Below are 19958 nucleotides of genomic sequence, written 5' to 3'. Positions count from 1 at the left end.
ATACATGAAGATATATGATTAAGACTTCGAGCCAAAAAAAAAAAAAAAACAAGAGAAGAAGGAAAGTGTGTGTTATTTCTAAACATAACCACGGGTAAAGTGAAACTATGAACTGAACTATGAACTGAAAAATGTGAGGACAAAGCAAATGGAGAATTAAACTGACAGGAAAAACACACAGCGACAAATGCGAAAGAGATATCGGAGAAAGTAACAAACCGATTCAGAGAAAGTTTGATAATTAAACTACAGTTTGTGGTGTTGCGTATATCAAACAGAAAGGTCATCATAAATCCAAGAAATAAAATAAAACAAACTTAATAAAATGTAACCCAGAACCATAAGTCATATCATACCAAAAAAACTTTGCAAAGTCTCGGGAACATGAAAGGCTTGTTTTCTTCTTGGGCTGACTGGTTGCCAAAAGATAAAGAAATTTATTTACATCTAAAACTGATTCAGTTGAGAACGATGTGGTTGCATGAGAAAATGAATGATTCTAATTACTTTAAACTTACCTGGGGCTAAACTGAGAGGGAGGTGCACTCTGGTTTCTCTTGTTTCCTTGCCAAACTGTTGTTTTCAGTAACCCAACGTTAAATGCCGAGTTTATTTGAAGTAAAATTTTGTGATAACCCAACATGACCAAGATACAGACAGACAAAGAAAACGTAGGGGGAACCTTACCAAGGTTTTGGAAACAAACCTGGATAACCTGGTCATACAAAAGTACAGTTAACAATTTTACATAAGAGGACATTAGATAACCAAACGAAATAGCCTATCAGGAAGAAAACTCTTCCTACTATACAGACTGGAAATGTTTCACACCAAGCGAAGAGGATCTTATCGTTTCTCACTGAGTCACTACAAAGGCACAAGAACATTGTCCCTGATTTGCATGGCAACATACTGACTTGTTTTGTTGAACGTATTAGGATTTAGAAATAACCATCACCATATATTTTCTTAGAACTTTTTAAATAGAGGGGACTGTTACATCTGAAGAGTATTACAAAAGGATTTCAACTCTGCATAAAATTTAGAAAAGAAAAGGAAAAAAAAAAACTTTTATGGCTGCTTTAGGTGAGGCAGGGGCATTCATGGTTATTTGAATCCAAACTTCTTTTAGCAACAGCTGCCGATTTTGTAAAAGCTCTAAGTTTGAATATTGTGTGAGGAACCAAGGTATACATAACACATTGTAACCTGAGCTGCATACCCAGAGGGCATACACCTGAGCAAAGGCATACTTAGAATATTACAGAGTGTACAAAACTTCTTTCTCTCAATGTACAGTTACAAATACGTACTAAAGCCATTTTAAAGCATTTTAAAGCATTGCATGAACTTTTCTCGGATAGAGACACTCATATTACTTTGAACAGGACGCACTCCATTTGAACAAATAGGACTTTGTTTATTCCACAGTCAGCCAATCTGATGCATCTGGGCTTGGCCTCCTCCGCACCAAGTCGAGTTGCCTCTGCCACAGGCACAGTGTTCGCAGAAAGAAAGAAAGAAAGATCAGAGCGAAGCAAGATGAGGAGCCTTTTTCTCCTTCTCTTGGTGAGCCTTGCATGTTTTTTTTAATCTCCATTCTGTAAGCAATGACTGAACAATAATTACCTAAATAACATATTTTAAATCATCCAAAAGTTTCAGATTTTTAAATTGTAAGATCTGTATCTCTTATAAAGTTGGACATAAGATTACAGAGTAGATGCAGCGATGGTAAAATTCAAATCTGTTTGTTTAAACTTTATGTATTTAAAAGGCAGAACACATGCATGTTTTGCCTAAAATGATGCAGAAGTTTTCTCAAACTTTTGCATCATTTTCAACTAAACATTGATTAAAATAATTGAAAATAAGTAAAAATAATTCACACTGTGCATAAATCTCATATCTTGGTTATTTTAATCAAACTTCTTCGCAGAACAAAGTCCCACCTTTCCGTTCCAGTTTCCTCTCGTGTTGCTGGGGTTGTTTAGCTTGGAGGGGTTTCACTTTGCTCTTGAAGGATATTGTTTTTTGTTGTGCACAAAAAACCTTAATAATAAAGGTATTTCTGTATGCACACACATATGCCAGTCTTCAGATCATCCTCAAGCAGAGAAATAACATGTCCCTGTTTGATCAGTTTGGTTTTAATGCTTTGAATATTTTATTTTTAACTCTGGCTTTTGTCAAAGTTTGACAAGGACACCCTGTATCATAAAAACTCTGCTTTTAAAGCTGCAATATGTAACTTGTAGAATTTTATTTATTTATTTTTTTGCATATTTGTTGAAACTGTCACTATGTTGGAACAGATTGATGTGAGACATATAATCTGTGAAAAGATCGAACCTCTCTGCCTTCTCCTTATGCTCCCAGTACTGACTAGATAGAACCAATCAAAAGCCAGGAGGCGAATCTTAGAGCTGTCAATCACCCTCATTGTGTTGCTGCTCACCTCTATATTCTCTGCTACGTTTCCTCTAGCAGAGCCTGTTGTGAAAGGTCAAACTAGTTATGGCGGCGAAGAAGCCATTTTCGAGTAACAGTAAGTAGATTCTCCGCCATTAGCACATTGAGCAGCAAGTACAAGAGGTTGAGTGACAGCGCTAAGGCCTTCCTCCTGGCTCTGATTGGTTGATATTGGTTGGAAGCAGTACGTTTCTACAGACGTCATTAGTAGCTTGGCAGGAGGAGATCGATCTTTCCACACATGATCTCTCTCATATTATGCTGTTACAACATAATGGCAGTTTGAACAAATACATCCACCCACCCATCCATTTTCTATACACCCTTGTCCTTTTGTCCCTTAGTGGGGTCGGTAGGGTTGCTGGTAGTTTTAACAAATTTGTTAAAAAAAAAAAAAAAAAAAGCATATTTTTATAAAAGTTACATGTTGTGGCTTTAGTTTAGTTGCTTTTACTGCTTTAACTAAAATGAAGCATCTGAGTTTTTGGTAACAGCATTGTTAGAACACTCCCAACAGTAAATACAGCTGATGAGGCACTTTTGATAATCGCTGCATATTTTTCCTCTGATTTAAAGTAAAGGCAATAGAATATAAAACTAAAAAAAAACAAACAAAAAAAACAAACATGAATTTATAAAACCATTCTTTGGCTGGTATTAATCTATTTTAGATGGCAGCCTCATATAATTTCACATGTTTGGTTATGCAGTAATTTTTAATATTATATACACATCTGTGAAACTGATACTTTATTGTCCATTAAATGCAAAAATGAACATAAAAAAGCATGAAATGCACCAAGCACAAAGCTAAACCAAATAAGTTAAGAAGATAAAGTCCAAAACAAACAAAAAAGTGTATAAGCACTTAATTGTTCTTTTTCTGTGAGTTTGGTGAAAATAAACATTATCTCAAAATGTCTTTGCGTAAAAGAATATAACATTAAGAAAGTACCTGTCTACATGGCAACAACTGAAACAGTGACTGAAGAGGATGATGAAGGTCTCTTTAGACCTGAGCTGCTTTCTTATGAGTGAGAGTGGTTTTAAGCCGATAATCTCACAGGCCTGATTAACAAACTAGTTTAGAACGGCACTGCAGTACCAAGACGTTATATGTCACAATTTTTTCTCAGATCTGATTTTACATCTATATTGTACTTCAACAATCTGTAAGAAAGAAGAAAATAGAAGAAATAGAAGAAAATAGAGGGGCGATAATCTGGTTGCAAAATCTTCACATTTTTTCTATAAATCTTCTTTGATAAAAATACTAGAGGCAGCCATGTCTTGTCTCTGCAATTTTTGCCCACAAGAAAAAGTTTTCCACATTTATCAAATCTCCTGTTTATAGCCCCTTCCATGAGACACCACAGTTATTCTTTGAGAACGTGTTCGATTAAGGCTGTTATAACTGATTGAAATTAAGAAGACTTAATGCCGAAATAGGATCACAAGGTGCTCCAGCAAAAAAATCAATGTATGTCAGGGTCTGTGCACGTATGCACCTGGGTTTTTGAAGTAATTTATTTACTTTTTAAATAAATCGCAATTTAACTTTTTTTATAAGTTAAATTGCGATGCATAAATATTACAAAATATATGCAGAAAAGTTTATCCCCGTCTCACTACCAGATGTTGACACGTTTCAAGCCTCTGTCAAATATTATCTCATTAATTTTCAAATTTAATCTCTTAATGTACTTGTCTTTTTACGCAATTTGTTTTAATTATATCTTGCATTTGCTCTTTAACAACAACTTAGATACATCCAATGCTATTTTAATTGTAAAAAGACTGTACAAAATGAAAATTAGCAGTGAATTAGGCACGAAAAATTTAAACATTGCTTTTCTGTTTCCTTGATTTTCTTCCATCTCAGATTTACGGTCTTGTAACGGTGAAAATAGCAGAATAGCACTTGTTCCTTATTGCATTTTTTTCCCTTATTTAACTATTTTTAGAATTAGAAAAACACACTGGTGGCCTTTATTTGACAGTAATCTGACAAGAAGGGAACAAAGACATGTTAAAGGAATCAAGGGTGGGAGTCTAACTGGGGACGGCTGCATCAAGGTCTGTTGCCTCTGAATACAGTGCGTCCGCTGTAATGCCCCTCTGTTTTGTATTTTTGCAGCTGGTGGATTTTGCACTTTGATTCTTTCTCCCCTAAAACCCTACACATTTTGATTTCAGGAAACAAAAAAGAGATAAAGAAAAATGTTTTAGCACACTGTTGCATTTCTACGTTAGTTTGCAAACTCATACTGCTTATCAAACACACATGCACGCACACTCTCTTTCTGTCTTCACAAGGACTTTGCATTAAAACTAACCCTAACCCTTTCATTCATTTTTTAAATTAATTTCTATAGCCTAACCTTGGCCTTAAACCTAACCACTACCAGTACATAACTTATCCTAAAGTTTAGGATTAAATATACTGTTTAGGACCTAAACCTAACCTAAACTCTATTCACATCTTAGTCCTTGACCAAAACCCTAATTTAAATTAAAATAACTGAAAATAAGCGATGGGTAACACTCGATACCCACAATGTAGATTTTGTTGGAAAAATTGGCCTTACAGAGAATAAATACACTTCCACACACACACCTGCCACCTGGCACCCGACCCCAAGTTGCTTACTGATCTGTGTATTGTTGCACAAATGCATAAATATTTGTAAGTGTAAACAGGTTTCTCTGATTTGTAAAGCGCTTTGAGACGGCAGCATGACAGCAAAGGCGCTCTCTGTAATCAGTCCATTTACAAACGCACATATTGACAACAAACCATTGAGAAAATGTATTTTTTTGTTTTTTTAATGAAACTCAATCATGCCTTTGTTGTTAAAACACTTCAGAATAAGTATTGTGACTTTAATAAAACAGCAGGGAATTTATATTGATTGATTTATTTACCATCCTGTTGAGAGAGAAGGTAAAGACAAGGGATATAATTATTATCACATCACTTTTCTGTATTTTCTGTCCATAGGTTGCATTAGCATCTTTGGGAGAAAGCAAAGAGGGCAGTGAGCACCATAAACGAGCCAAACGGGTAAAAGGATGAAAATATGGAAAGAAACTGCTGCCAACGTTTTTCTCTAAACGGAAACCTCCATAATTATTTGCTTGATCTGCATTTTGGCTTCCTTAGGAATCCTTGTCTCGTTCCAAAAGAAGATGGGTCCTGTCTACCATAGAACTAGAAGAGGAAATGGACGTGGAATACCCGTACAAAATTACCACGGTAAAACACAGATTCTTTATATATATATATATATATATATATATATATATATATATATATATATATATATATATATATATATATATATATATATATTTTTTTTTTTTTTTTTTTTTTTTTTTATACAGCTCAATAAGGTTAGTAAAACCTACCACTAGTAACTTGATTATATGTCTGTCTCTTTTAGATGTACAATGACAAGACAGCAAAAGTAGAACATCATTTTATGATAAGTGTACTAGATGCGCCAGAAGGACTGTTCACCATCAATAAAACAGGTGGAGAAGTCTACGTACATAGGCGCCTCGACAGGGAAAAGACGCCCTCCTATCACGTGAGGAACAATCCGTCACTATTAATACCTGCTATGATATGTAGTCTTTACAAACTGTGTCATCTGAATAAAATATAATCAACAGATCACATTTGATGTCTGGGATATAGGAGTTGCAAAAAAAATTGACAAAGAACTATCTTTTGATGTGGATGTAAAAGACATAAACGACAACGCACCGATGTTCATTAGTCAGTTTCAGAAAAGTTACGATGTGAAGGAAAATACAAAAGTGGGTAAGTTCAGAAACCTGCAAATATGTCAAAAGTTTGCAGATTTTCTAAACTATGAAACGTTGATTAAAGCACATACAACAAAAATTAACATGCTGATCGTTGACTTGAAAAAAATCTTTGTCTACTAACATTGTAATTTCATGATAAACTTTAGTTTAGAATAACATTTGTATTACTATCTGACAAAAAAATTTGGCACATCAGCTGTGTATTCTTATGTTTAAGCTTCTTTTTCCCTTTTTATGAAGTTAATTCTGCAAATCTTAAAATGTTTTTCATGGAAATGTGGGAAAAATAATGACTGATCATTCCTGTGATTTTCTTTGTCTTCCAGGAGATTACCTGCCAGTGTTGATGGACGTTGTAGACTTAGATCAGGAAGGCACAATCAACTCAACAGTCGTGGTCACTGTGGCTAAACAAAACCCGGCTGAACCAAAGATTGGAGTAAAGAAAGTTAATGATAAACGACATCAACTCGTAACTGAAGGATGCTTTGACTATGACGTAGGTCTTAATTTATTAAAGTGATGTCGTTTTTGGAAATTCATGCACTCTGTGCAGTTTTTTTGGTAAAGCTAAAATTTGTCTATATTTTTCAGAAACAAAAACACTACTCACTTGTTATTATTGCATCAGATCTTGGAAAGCCGCCTCTTTCCAGTAGTGTTACTGTTGAACTCAATGTTATTGACAGTAACAGCCATCGACCCAAGTTTAAGAAGAGACAGGCAAGAATTACTTATGATACCAATGTTTATTTTTTTTTATTTGTAAATTCCACTAAATATATTATTTCTTCATGTTTTTAGTATGAAGCTGAGGCTGTGGAAATGCAAACCCCTGATGATATTTTAAGAGTTGCAGTAGAGGACAAGGACACTCCCAACACGGACGGCTGGCGAGCCAAGTACTTCTTCATAAGCGGCAATGAAGATGGAGTCTACAAAATTACCACTGACCCTGTAACAAATGAAGGGATCATTGGTGTTGTCAAGGTAACTGTTTTACCACACCTTACAGAAAATGCTCATTCATAATGGACTAAACTATGAGTTCACCAATTATTAGCGTAAGTATTATGAGGAGTTACTGAACATCTACACTTGTGTCTTCTTCAGGCGAAGAATTTTGACATAACCACCTTGGTGAAACTGCAAATCGGAGTTGAGAATGTTGAACCTTTAGCAATCTGTAAAGATGGAAAATTAATTAAAGATTTAAGCAGCCTTCCACCAAAAGATTCTGTCAACATCACAGTGAAAATGATCGACACTAATGACGCTCCGGTGTTTGAAAGATATACAGAAGAGGTATACCAGACAGAGGAATCAGAGAAAGGACAGGTGCTGTATACTCCTAAGGTTAAAGATGTTGACTCCGTTAACATCAGGTATGTTCTCAATGAAACCTCATTTATGTTCAGCATTATTTGTTTGCTTGGCAGCAAAACTACTTATGAGGTCAATCAATAATGGCGAGTTGGCTCTCTCACAACTGATCATCAGAGCAAGATTTGTGCAAGACAGTAATCAATATGTTTTAGGAAGACATAAAAAAAATTAAATAAATTGAATAAAACATTATTATTTACTGTAGCGTAAATAACGAGATTCATGTTATGCCATAATGCCTCTTCTAATGCTTCCCCCCAACAACATTGGGGGGCTGGTGTGATTGCAGTGTGCGGTTTTAGCGTGCCTTTCTTATGACTAAATGACAAGAATTCAGACATCTAGACTACAGTAATTTCTCTTTTACTAATAATGTTTTGTGGCTGAACACTGATATAGATCATTTATCTTTCTTCTGATGATCAAATTGACCCACTGCTTGATATCTTTTTGTCCAGGTACGAACTGGTAGAAGACCCTGCTAATTGGGTGACTGTTGATGAAAAAACAGGAATAATCACAACAATTGAGAAGATGGATAGAGAATCACCCCATGTAGATGTGAACAGTACTTACAGAATTGTTATTGCTGCCATAGATGATGGTATGACATTTCTAAACATTTCCAGCTACAATCAAAAGGCATAATTTATAAATGAATTAACTGAACTAAAACAAATTACCTATTCTGTGGTTTTCAAGGTTCACCTCCAGCCACAAGTACATGCACAGTCAGTGTCCACCTCAGGGATGTCAATGATAACACTCCTATGCTGCTCAACAATTCTGCCATTTTGTGTTCAAACGAAGCTGACAAGGTCATGGTGCGTGCTAAAGATGCTGATCTTGAGCCATTCAGTGGGCCCTTCAGTTTCTCCTTGGCAGATGATAAAACTCTGAAAGAACGCTGGAAAATAGAACCTGAATATGGTTCGTCCTCACCTTTGAAGCTTCACTACCAAAATTCCTAAAGCAAATACTCATTGCTGGGCCATAATTATTTATCTTTATGTTATAAACAGGTGAAGAAGTTAGCATTAGATTGCTGACAAAACTTCCCAACGGTAACTACTCAGTGCCACTGGTGATTCAGGACAAGCAGAACCAACCTTCGAAGGAGACTTTATCCGTCGTGCTGTGTAACTGTGTCAAACCCGGTGTGTGCGCTGGACCGAAGCCTCTGTCAACTGCCATTGGTATTGCTGCCATAGGACTAATTATTGCAGCACTCCTTGTTTTTCTGTGTGAGTACAAAGTAGTCAATTATTTATATGTGTTTATATATATATATATATATATATATACTATATATATATATATATATATACTATATATATATATATATATATATATATATATATATATATATATATATATATAGTTGAAACCAGATGTTTGCACACATTATAAACACGTATACATTTTTTTTTACACATTTATTCTTACTCTTTTGCTCGGCTGCACATATACTGACCACAATGTATGTAAACGTCTGAATTCAAAAAAGTTCCAGTCAAAGTCTAAAAAATGTCCTCACTACATTTTATGGTATTTAGCAAATAGAAATGTTTTTTTTGTAATTCTAAGTATCCTAAAACAAGAGAAGTTTGTTCTGGTTTAACTCCAGGGAGTGACAGTATCATTTTATTGAGTGTCTGTTAACGTATGCTGTACACGCTAAAATAACTTAGAACAGTTCTTAATCACATTTAAAACCATTTAATTAACTTCACATGAACACACAATTTAAAACTCATGGGATATGTATTTTAGGCTTTGCTTTAAAAGTAAAGAGAATTCATAAACTTGGTGCTCAAATTATCTTAATATGTCCGCAGTGCTGCTCCTTCTTTTGACGCGCAAACAAAGACAATTTTTGATACCTGATCTGAATGATGAATACAAACAGACATTGATGAAGTACAATGAAGAAGGACTGGGCACTGATTGCAAGGTAAGTTGTGGAGTGACTGTGCTGACTACAGAGAGACTGCCAATATCACATCTCTGGACTGTCCTTGTTAAATAGTTAACATTTGACACTTTGGCATCAAAAACTCTAAAAGATAAATACACTGGATTGACATAAATTGGATTCATTATACATTTCTGAATTACTGGAAATATTTGGGCCAGTTTTATTTGGAAAATGCCTTCAGATGACATTTGTTGTAAACTGGTTCCTACATAAATAATTTAAACTGAATGGAGAGTTTAACACTGTGAATATGATGCACAGCTACTGCAAAAACAAAAGGTATTTTCCCTACTATTATTCTTTTTTTGCCAGGCTGAGCCCAACATCTTAGCATCAAAGACTATGGAGAGTACAATAGACGGCCTCAAGCTGGGAAGCATGCAGGTACATGTCACTAATTTTAGGTGTAAATTCCTGTTAAAGCTTTAAGCTGAGTCAGTGTGTGTAATTACTCTTGACTGAATGAAAGCTGTAAGTTGTATTATTATTAATGTCATTGTGGTTATTGATACTTTTACTAAATCACAGAGGAATGTGTTGAATGATCTAGCATTTGAAAAGATGTGTCTTGCAATGTGTAATACTATGACAATAACAACAGGTATGTCTTTTTCAGTTTAAATTTAGTCCAAAATTAGCTAAGCTACTAAGCTAGAAATGTCATGTATATGTGAGTTTAACCCTTTACAGTCTGATAAAGAAGACCATTATCTTAGGCACTTTCAAAACTGAAGTATATTTTAGACAAAATATACCTGTTGCTATATTGCAAATGATATGTACTCTTTCTGACAAAACCGTCAAAATCTATTCAAAAGATGTATCTTTTGTAACTTTTTAAAATAAACATTAAATATATATATATAAAAAATTCATTTTGTTTACTGAAAGCATTTATAAAGAAAGGTTTGAAATCTCCATGAAATCACTGCAGTCACAGTGTGCGAGTGCCTGCTTTATTCATTTTTTGTTTTCAACTAGAACATTGAGGCCTCCCCAGGAATGGTCCAAAATATGGGATCATGCCACAGAACATACTCCGTCGTAAGCAACCAGTTTAAATATTCTCCTTTGGATCAAAGCTTGAGTAAATTGAATTTACATGCAGTTCTTTATGTCTGTTCTGTCAGTAATTTAGCTTTATTATAATGTATGCCCACAGATGAGCTCAAACATGAACACATGGGACACTCAGCAGCAGAGAGGCTTCCACAGAAGCATGACGGGGAATTCCAGAGTGAGTAATTATGGCTTTATGTGGTTTAGTGGAACTGTGGCTGAATGTTCAGTTGCACAGTACAACCTCTTATCCACAAGAGGGTGCTCAAAGAAAAGTTTTTGAAAATTGATCGCAAGCTTAACCTTTTCTTTCTTTCCGTCCTTCTTTATTTTTTTTAATTATTTTTTTTAGTAACAACATAACTCATCCATACACACATTTAGCATTTGCTGAAATTGATGGATACTTCACAGAAAATTTTGCATACGTCTCCAACTCTTTTGCTCTCTGCTGCACATTTACCTGTTGCTGACTTTAAAGTATTTGTTTGTAAATGCATGAATTAAAAGCTTAATGAGACAAATTATGTTGCTAAAAAGTTAAAAACCAAAAATATCCTGCATCAAAAAACAACCAAAAAAATAAATAAATCTGTCAGTGTTCAGTGACTTTGAACATGGTAAGAAAAGCTAAAAGATGAAGCTAAAGATTTTTTTTTTTTGTTTTTTTTTTTCAGGGCTCAACATGGTCATCCAACAGGAGGGCCACATTTCAGGTGAGCAGACCTTTTTATTTACACTGTGTTGAAAAAGCATTACCATCCCTTCATTTTTCCCCAAAAAACTGTCTCATAGAGCACATTTACCTCATGAATTCAACAAACTTCAACACCTTTATTATGATTTTCTGTAAGAAATCAACACCAAGTGGTATACTGATGTTTAAATAAATGAAATATTAATAACACATGATTTTCAAAATGTTCATGAAATTCATAAAGTGTGACTTAAATTTGTGTTAAAGAGTTAGAAGCCATATGGAAGACTGACAAACACACTGAATAAGGAAAGGGATTGAATACATATAATTCCAAAGAAACATGAACTGAAAGACAAAATCAAGTTGATCACTTGGAAATAGGCAATCCCAGCAATACCGGCTGAGACCTTCCTCTTTTTACAATGTTCAGTTCTTTGGGACAAGTCTGCCTTGAACATAGAATTTTAATCATACTTGAGGCCAAACAAATTTCTCCTCCTCGGTCAGTCATTGTGGGCATAAAAAATAAAAGCAAATTCACAAGTGCTAATGTGCATTGTGTAGATTGTGCAATCTGCAGATTGCTTTTTTGGTAGCTATGCTACCAAAACATCAGGGTAATAGGTTAACTCTAACCATCCAGAGAGAAGAAAACTTGTGATTTAATTTTGAAGTTTTTAGCCTTCGTCTGCAGATGAAGTAGGCATTTCCAAAGGAAGGGGCTTCTCAAGAGCCATGCCTGATTGGATAAGCAAAAGAAATGAGGCGTTTCTAAAGTAACGCACCTGTTACGGCCCGCACAGGGCACACAACATAAAGGTCCAGACCAAGTTATATAAAACAAAAGTTTTATTCAGACTATGGCTGAACATAGAGGTACTGGGGAATCGTGGCAAATAAACAAAAGAGTGGGAGCATTCACGAACCAGCCAGCAGTTGGCCGTCGGATTCGGGCCGCTCCCCTCGCCCTGCCTCGCCGGATCATTCACCCTACAACCAAAAACCGGAAAACCTCGGCTTGGCCAACGATCCCCAGACCTAACAACACAAAAGGAAAGTTAACCAACAAGAAAACACATTGAAGGAGCGGGAGCGAGGCATGGAGACACGCCACCAACCAGGAGCTCTCCCAACTTCCTCGCTGCCCTGGTGGGTGGGGCTTGATCCCTTTAAACTCTCGCCAGCCAATCAACTGCAAGAAGAAAACAGCAATTAAACAGGGATTCATTCACAATAGTGACAGGCGCCCGTCACAGCACCTGATTGGACAAAAAACATCTATCTCAACACAATTGGACGGGTGTGATTACCCACATTGTGTGCCTTATTATCTTGAGCAGAAATCAGAAAAAAATGCATTACTATTGATAGCTTTGTTGTAAAAAAAAAAAAAAAAAAAAGGGAAATTGTTCACATGGATAAATACTTATGTAATCAGATTATAATAAATGTGCAAAATATAAACTGAATAATATGTATGAATTTGTACATTTTCATATTTTTATCATGGCTGACATCTGAGTTTTCTTTTGGCAGAGCAACTCAACCTTTAAACGTTCTATAAGTAGCTGGTCAGATGGTCGTGTTAGCAGTCTACTGGACAGGGTAAGAGTTCTTTATCTCATATGTTACACATATGATATCATTGACGCAGTAGTGCAATTGATAAAACATTATGACAACATTTTGTTTTTGACCATAATCACATTAAAAAAAAAAAAAGCTGAGTGTGAAGAAAGCATTGGTTAAAATTGGGTTTGGGTTTAAAATTGAGTATTTAAGATTCATATTAACGTGACTTTTTTTCTCGTTTAAATCCTATAGCGTCTTACAGTGACTGATAGTAACCCAACAGATAGCTCACATGACCATGTGAAGATTTATCAATATGAGGGGAATGGCAACAGTTGCATGTCACTGGATATGCTGTCATCTGAATACCATCAGAGTGATTTAGGCTTTTTGGATGATCTCGGACCACAGTTCAAGACCTTGGAAAAGATCATTATGGAAAATAAATCTGAAGTTCTTAAAGCAGAGAAGTCTGACATTTGAAAAAAATGCTGGAATCAAACATTCATCCCAATTAAATCTCTCATGCCCTCTAGCTTGGTGTTAAAATGGATACAAGTGGATTTTTTCATAGTTGCATCAGCATAATAGCTGAATTTTTTACATAATGTACATATACGTACATATCATGCACCTTTAAAGTCAAGTACTGCACATTTGTATTTGAACACTACACAGAGATTGTGTGGTAAAGCAGCTGCAGTTTCCTTGCTGCCGTACGAAGCAGGTCATGTTCTGTTGATTAAGAAAAGTTGCTTTTTGTTAGAAATTGGATGTACTTGTTTGTGTCTTACTTTATTAAAGGGAGCAAAATTGGTTCAATTTTCACAACAAACATATGAATACTTGTGGACATTGGGATTTTTAAAAAACAATTTGTACAATATATCAACTTTTTCTAAAGGGTTCTTTATGAGGATGAACAAAAAAACTGGGTAAAGTGAGCAATGCTTTATTACTAAGCTGTAAACTTGTTCATACAACGGTGAGGCTCTAGTGGGGAAATAATGCTGAACATTTGACAAAATTTCATTTACTGCTTGTTTTGTGATATGAGCAATTTATAATTCTTGTTATGGATTTTTTTTATGGAAAAGTGCATGTATTATTGACATTGTTTAACATTACGAATAAATATTCACAGCAATAGAATGTGAATGTGTTAAGCACTTTCTCCAGTTTCCATCCGAACAATAAGAACATTTTAATTGGGCTATTTTGTGTTCTTGGCTCATTAAGTTTGTTAATAATCACAGGTTATAGATCTGTGTCTCTTATCTTCCAGAGACTGAGTCATACACGAAAAACACATAATGGTGCTTTCAGTTTGTACTCGAAAGTCAGGTTTTTAGTGGTCATTTCTGGGAATGCTAAAAGGATGTTTCTGAAAGTTTGAATTGAAACACCATCAACGTAAGAGGGTTGCTAAGCCGCTGAGAGTTCAATATTCAACGTGGCTGTCATACAAAAGGAAAAGAAAAAGAAACATAGTAAGAGTTTCCTACCTGTAGGCACTTCTGACAGTTTATCTCATTAACTTTTGGCACACACAGCACTGTACAACTTCTGTTTATGAACATCTGACTTTTGAGCCAAATCAAACACAGAATAAGCACCAGGCAGAAGAAGCTTTAAAAGGCGGAGCCTTCTTGTTGTGTGGTTGCGTGAACAAAAAATGGTGATGTTACATTTTTGTCAGTTCTCAATAAACAACTTGTCAAACATCTGTGCATGTCAAATTATTAAAATGTGTGTTTCTCAGTCCAGCTACAGTCCCAACTTAAAGTCAATGTTTGGTAGAGTTTAGCACTGATCCTCTTATGCTACCACAGATGCAACACAGGGTGACTTGTGGAAACAAGAAACAATGCATAAAAAGCATAAAATGTTTATATTACCAAGTCAAAATGTGGCTGCTTTAGAACTTAAGAAGGCACAACCTGAGAGTGTGCTTAGCTGTGTCTATGTTTGCTTTTTGCTGAAGTTGTCCTAACAGCACAATGGTAAGATGTGGCTCTAATCAGGAGCAAGTGCCCATGGTATAGTTTGTAGCTTTGGGCAAATTTCTGTAAAAGGTTTTTGAAATTAATTATTATTTTTAAGGGTAAAATGAAGGGTATTTTAATAGGAAGCATTTTTTTTAATTGAAGACACGCTAACATTTCCTAAATAGTGCTAATAAATCAAACAAAATGCAGTTAAACAAGCAATCTAAACAAAATGCAGTTTTTTTAACAACTCTTTTGGATTTTGCTGAGTCAGTCACTTTCATCTTAACTAATTTTCTCCTGACAAAGGTCCTCTTCTGTTACCAAGATGTTGCACTGAGGAAGATACAAGAAGACTGATATTAAAGTCAACAAAAAAGCGGTTCTTTAATACCTCCAGAAAACAGGACAAAAACATATTGCATGAAAGACAGTGGCTTTTTGTTGCATGTCGTAGTTCGACTCAGCCTGCAAACACTTATATAAACATATATAGAAATCATATTGTCACAGTAAACTTTATTGAAAAACTGCCGTCTGGCATCTGTGCTTACAGCTTGAACTTACAAAGCCTGCAAAAGGGCTGTCTCCCCAAAAAACCAAGCACGTCGAGTTCAGACTAGTTTGCTTGGAATTTGAAAACAGCCAAGCGTGCTGTTTTCTGATTCGGTCGTTTGATCTGCAACCTTCCTGTAATAGTTCAGATGGCATTTCCACAGAATTTTCCTGCACAACACGGCAAAATCCTTATGTCCCCCATTGGATGAAGAAGGAGAAGCAAGGAAAAATTTCACTTATTTTTCTTTATTTATAGTTATTTCACACTACCATTAAAAAAAATTCAGTCACTGTGAACTCAAATGTCTTCCATTTAAGTTGTGAACTTGAATGTCTTTCATTTCACTGCGTATTGCTGTCTAGTTTCCGTTCCTGCTCCAGTAAATAGTGGAGTCAGTGTAATCACACTTATCCCAGGTAATGACAGAATCTTTTTTGTATTGCTGTCCAGAAAATATTTTTTAAAAGACCATGTTTGCTTTACTATGTTTGTTGCATGTGGTGAAGATAAAAGTCGCTGAAAAAAATAATTATAACTTGCCAAGCAAAGGTGGAAAGACCTGTTTTAGTGTGTGACCAGGTGCCAATCAGAATGTCATTTAGAAGGTATGCTGTGGTGCAGAGAGTAATATGCAAATCCAAACTGGCCACAAATGATTAACACAAACAATTCAACAAACACCTCTGAATCTACTTTGAACTGAGATAATTTTCCGACACAACATGTTGACGTACTCACTTCCTTTGTCCAACTCAGACTACCTTATGACAACAGATGCTGGCTTATCATCATGTGACCATGTGAATGAATGTTTGAGAGAAGTGCTGCAGGATCCTCTGGACTTGATAAGTCGGTATAAAACTACAGGCCATTTACATGCCACTAAAATACAAAACATGAAGTGCAAAAACATAAACATGAGATATTTAGAGATGCTCTGAATGGGAGGAACAGGAAACATCAGAAAAGAAAGCACAGTTTGAGGGGAAACAAAAGCAGTGTCATGACTTGAGGTTGATGGTGGTGAGGACTGATACGACTGGACCCAGGTTGAAGTGGAAAGTGATGATTTTAATGGACAAGAGAACAGAAATTCAGAAAGCACAGGTGAACGAAGAGGCTAGGGAACTAAGACACACTGGTAGCACTGGAACAAACTCTAGACGAAGAGACAACACTAACGACTAGAATCCGGCAGGGAGCAGGAGACACAGGTGGGGTTAAATACACAGGGAGATGATCAAGAGAAACAAGAGACAGCTGGAATCAATCAGGGAAGAAAGACGACACACAGGAACAAAACTAAAAAGAAAGAGACACAAAATCTACGTCCTCACAAGCAGGCTAACAAATGTAGCTCTGAACAGTCATAGCTAGGGTAAAATTTTTTTAAAAAGTTATGCATATACCATAATAATAAAAAAGTTTTCAAGTAATTTGAATAAGCCAGAGAAACCTTATTTGTACGCCTCTACCAATACGTAATCTGCAGTTCCTGTTGATCTCTTCCCACAATACGCTCCGTTTCCCTTCAAACCAGTTTGGTGTTTTGTATACTTGGCAGTTTGCCTTTTTTCTGACTCACATTTTTCCTATGCAGGTGTCGTCTGATTTCACACGTTATCTTTTTCTTGAGAATTGATATCATCAAGGCTACGGATGGTGGATTTCAAAGCTGCTTTTAAAGTGAATTACCCCATGTTTTGAGAGTTTTGGCTACTTTTGAGAGGTAGAGTCATGTAAAACGTTAATTTATAGGAATTACTGGACTGATTCTGATAATGTTACAGGAGCCAGTAAAATAACTGGCAAAGAAGTTACTATATTCTTAACAGCAAAGTAACTCTTATTTCCCAAAATTAAAAAAAAATCAGAGGAAAGAACTCCCTTTCAAACGTCATGCAACTGGGCACATTCCTGCAAGAACCACTACTGCGTTCATATTTATATTTCAAGCTCACACCGTAAGGCATAGTGTTTAATCATGATTCACGGCGCCAGAGTGGGATTGATCTGATCACATTTTTAATTGACTGACAGCACTACTTTTAACATACAAGAAAAAACTGTCCAAAACACACAATTCCCATGATGAAATGTTGTAAAGGCATCATATTGTAGATATATGGAGTGTTGTCACAGCTATCCATATGTGTATAAACCTAAATAAATGGTAATCATGCAAGGATTTGTTGAAAAAGGCTGGATCCTCAGGTTCCCTTTCTAATAGGACAAAAACCTAAAGTTCTTTTGAATAAATTATGAATCTAAGCACTTAGCACAATTATCTGTGATTTGCAACAGCAAAAATGAATGCAGTAAATATTAAAAAACTGCCAAAATGCAGACTCCTTTTTTAAACTGCATTTCCACAACTAACAAATGAGAAAATAGTCAGGCAAAAGAAAAAGAAAGTGTCTTTTGAAAATACAACACCAAGATCATAGCGTGAACTTACTGTTATTTGTTTGCTTTTCGAGTTTTCTCATGCAGGTAAAAATATGTATCAGTTTGATTAGAACATGACTGTGCGTGTGAGGCAAGAGTTTTGTCCTTGATAATATTTTCTTAAGAGAGGTTATGTTTGACTGTGGTAATTGTGTCTCTAATTCACTGAAACAGCAAGGGGTTTTTTCCAAATGAATGTTGTTTTTTCCCCCAAACATGGTCCAAAGCTAAAAAATAAATAAAAAATAAATAAATAAATAAACTTGAGGGAAAACAAGACAACATGAGGAAAACAGATGGTTAAAATGACCATCTTCTGTCAATCAAAAGGTTGTCGTTTGCTGTTTCATGAACTTTATGACAGTTTTAACCTAAATTAACAGATTACCATACAGAGCCTTCAGATAATCATTCTCCACCTTTGCTCTTGTGTTTCAGTAGTAATGGTTTTTAGATTATGATCTGTATCAGATCAAAAAACCCTAACCTCAAAACAGTGCACATCACTGGTCATGTAACAAGATCCAACATTTAGAAACAAAGTAAAACCACTCTATGGCACATGATTTACTTTATCTTTCGTTAACTTTACAAGCTTTTCTGCAGAACTGACAAAACGATGGAGCTGCTGTTGGAAAGTCTGACCTCTGGAGTGATGGAGTGCTGCTCTAGCCATGATTAAGACAAAGTTGAACCACAAGGAGAAACTCTGAATGCACCAGTTCATCTGTATTCCTCTTCTCACCTACAGTCATAAGATTTGAATCGTGACTGAAAGAATAAGGTCCTGGAAACAAGTGGCTGAAATGAGAAATAAGATGAGATAAGATGATGGAGTCCATCATGAACATGGAAAAGGGAGCGCTGGGCAGAGCCACTACTGTTTTACTATTATACAGCCTTTGTTGAAAGTGCAGAAAATTTTCTAAGTAAAACTTTTTTTTTGTTTTATCTCTATTAAAACATTTAGTAACACATTATTTGATGGGGTGTGCATAAGACTGACTATCAACATAACACATGTCATGATGATGAAATAATTTTCATGAATATTTAGGACTGTTACTATGAAGTGTAATTTGTTAAATTAATGACACTTAGGGTGTCATGTCAGTCTTATGAACACCCCACAAATAAAGTGTTACCAAACAGTTTTACTTCAAACCATGCAGAGGAAGGGTTGGAACTGGGTTAATGGGTTAAACACTGAAATAACAAGAAATAAGTAAAGAAATTGTGATTTACCTGAGAAAGAATTAAATCCTGGAAATCAGGTGGTTTAGAAATAAGCCTCAGCCTTGAAAAACCGGTAAGTAATTCAATCCAAGAAGACACTCAAAGGTCAAAGTAGAGCCAATGGTTTACTCCGAATGAGTAAGTTTAGGTTCACACATCTGATGAAACTACTTCATGTATTTCTCTCCCTCTGGAGGTTTCCTTGGTGCACAAAAGGAGAAGACCCTGCAGCTGTTCTTGCTGGAGGAAGCATAACTGTTCTGGTTTAGGAATGCTTTTGGATCAGTGGATCTGTGGGTTTCCCTCCTGAAACTGCTTCAACCGCTACTGAATGTCAAATAAGTGAAAGGTAACCAATGGTTGGACAATCACAGAATGAATGGATGGAGCAGAAGTAGTAGTATTTATTTATTTATTTATTTTTTCTTATTTAATATTTTACTTTTTGTCCTAACTGGTGTTTGCAACTGGTGTGTTTAACCTTAGTAAAAAAAATTATTAGAAGTCCAGAAAGTCAGACAATATAATGATGCTCGATCACTTAGTTAAAAAAAACATCAGAACTGCAATTCACAAAGACGAGAAAAGAGAAAAGTATACTTCCAAACATGTGTTTTTTTTTTGTTTCTTGGCACCTGAGTTGCTTCTTTTAGACAAAACAGAGCCATGTGCAGTTAATGCTTTAGAGGCTGATGAATGGACGCCTCCCATAGTCCCTCCTACTCA

At 35.6% G+C, this 19958-nt stretch overlaps 1 protein-coding gene and 1 long non-coding RNA gene across 2 annotated transcripts; one reads left to right on the top strand and one right to left on the bottom strand.

Moving 5' to 3' along the window:
• Window positions 1-1425: 1425 nt before the first annotated feature.
• On the top strand, window positions 1426-14727 carry cdh26.1 (cadherin 26, tandem duplicate 1). The gene is made up of 19 exons (XM_014988442.2): window positions 1426-1569; window positions 5474-5536; window positions 5636-5728; window positions 5916-6062; window positions 6148-6298; window positions 6633-6805; window positions 6901-7029; window positions 7111-7296; window positions 7420-7691; window positions 8151-8296; window positions 8395-8622; window positions 8715-8936; window positions 9531-9646; window positions 9983-10054; window positions 10652-10714; window positions 10833-10907; window positions 11407-11445; window positions 12966-13034; window positions 13254-14727. The coding sequence occupies exons 1-19, from the start codon at window positions 1444-1446 to the stop codon at window positions 13482-13484; spliced, it is 2601 nt and encodes an 866-aa protein (XP_014843928.2). The 5' UTR covers window positions 1426-1443; the 3' UTR covers window positions 13485-14727.
• On the bottom strand, window positions 12261-19900 carry LOC148158425 (uncharacterized). Its single transcript, XR_015763806.1, has 2 exons — window positions 19242-19900; window positions 12261-12621 (listed from the first exon to the last, which is right to left on the bottom strand). It is a non-coding gene; the product is annotated as an uncharacterized LOC148158425 (long non-coding RNA).
• Window positions 19901-19958: the final 58 nt, after the last annotated feature.

The sequence above is a fragment of the Poecilia mexicana genome, unplaced genomic scaffold, assembly GCF_051168715.1.
Source record: "Poecilia mexicana isolate PSO_F unplaced genomic scaffold, ASM5116871v1 scaffold_7, whole genome shotgun sequence".
In the NCBI taxonomy this organism is placed as follows: domain Eukaryota; kingdom Metazoa; phylum Chordata; class Actinopteri; order Cyprinodontiformes; family Poeciliidae; genus Poecilia; species Poecilia mexicana.
The sequence above is the reverse complement of the archived record's forward strand: the minus strand, read 5'-3'. Positions and strand labels throughout refer to the sequence as shown.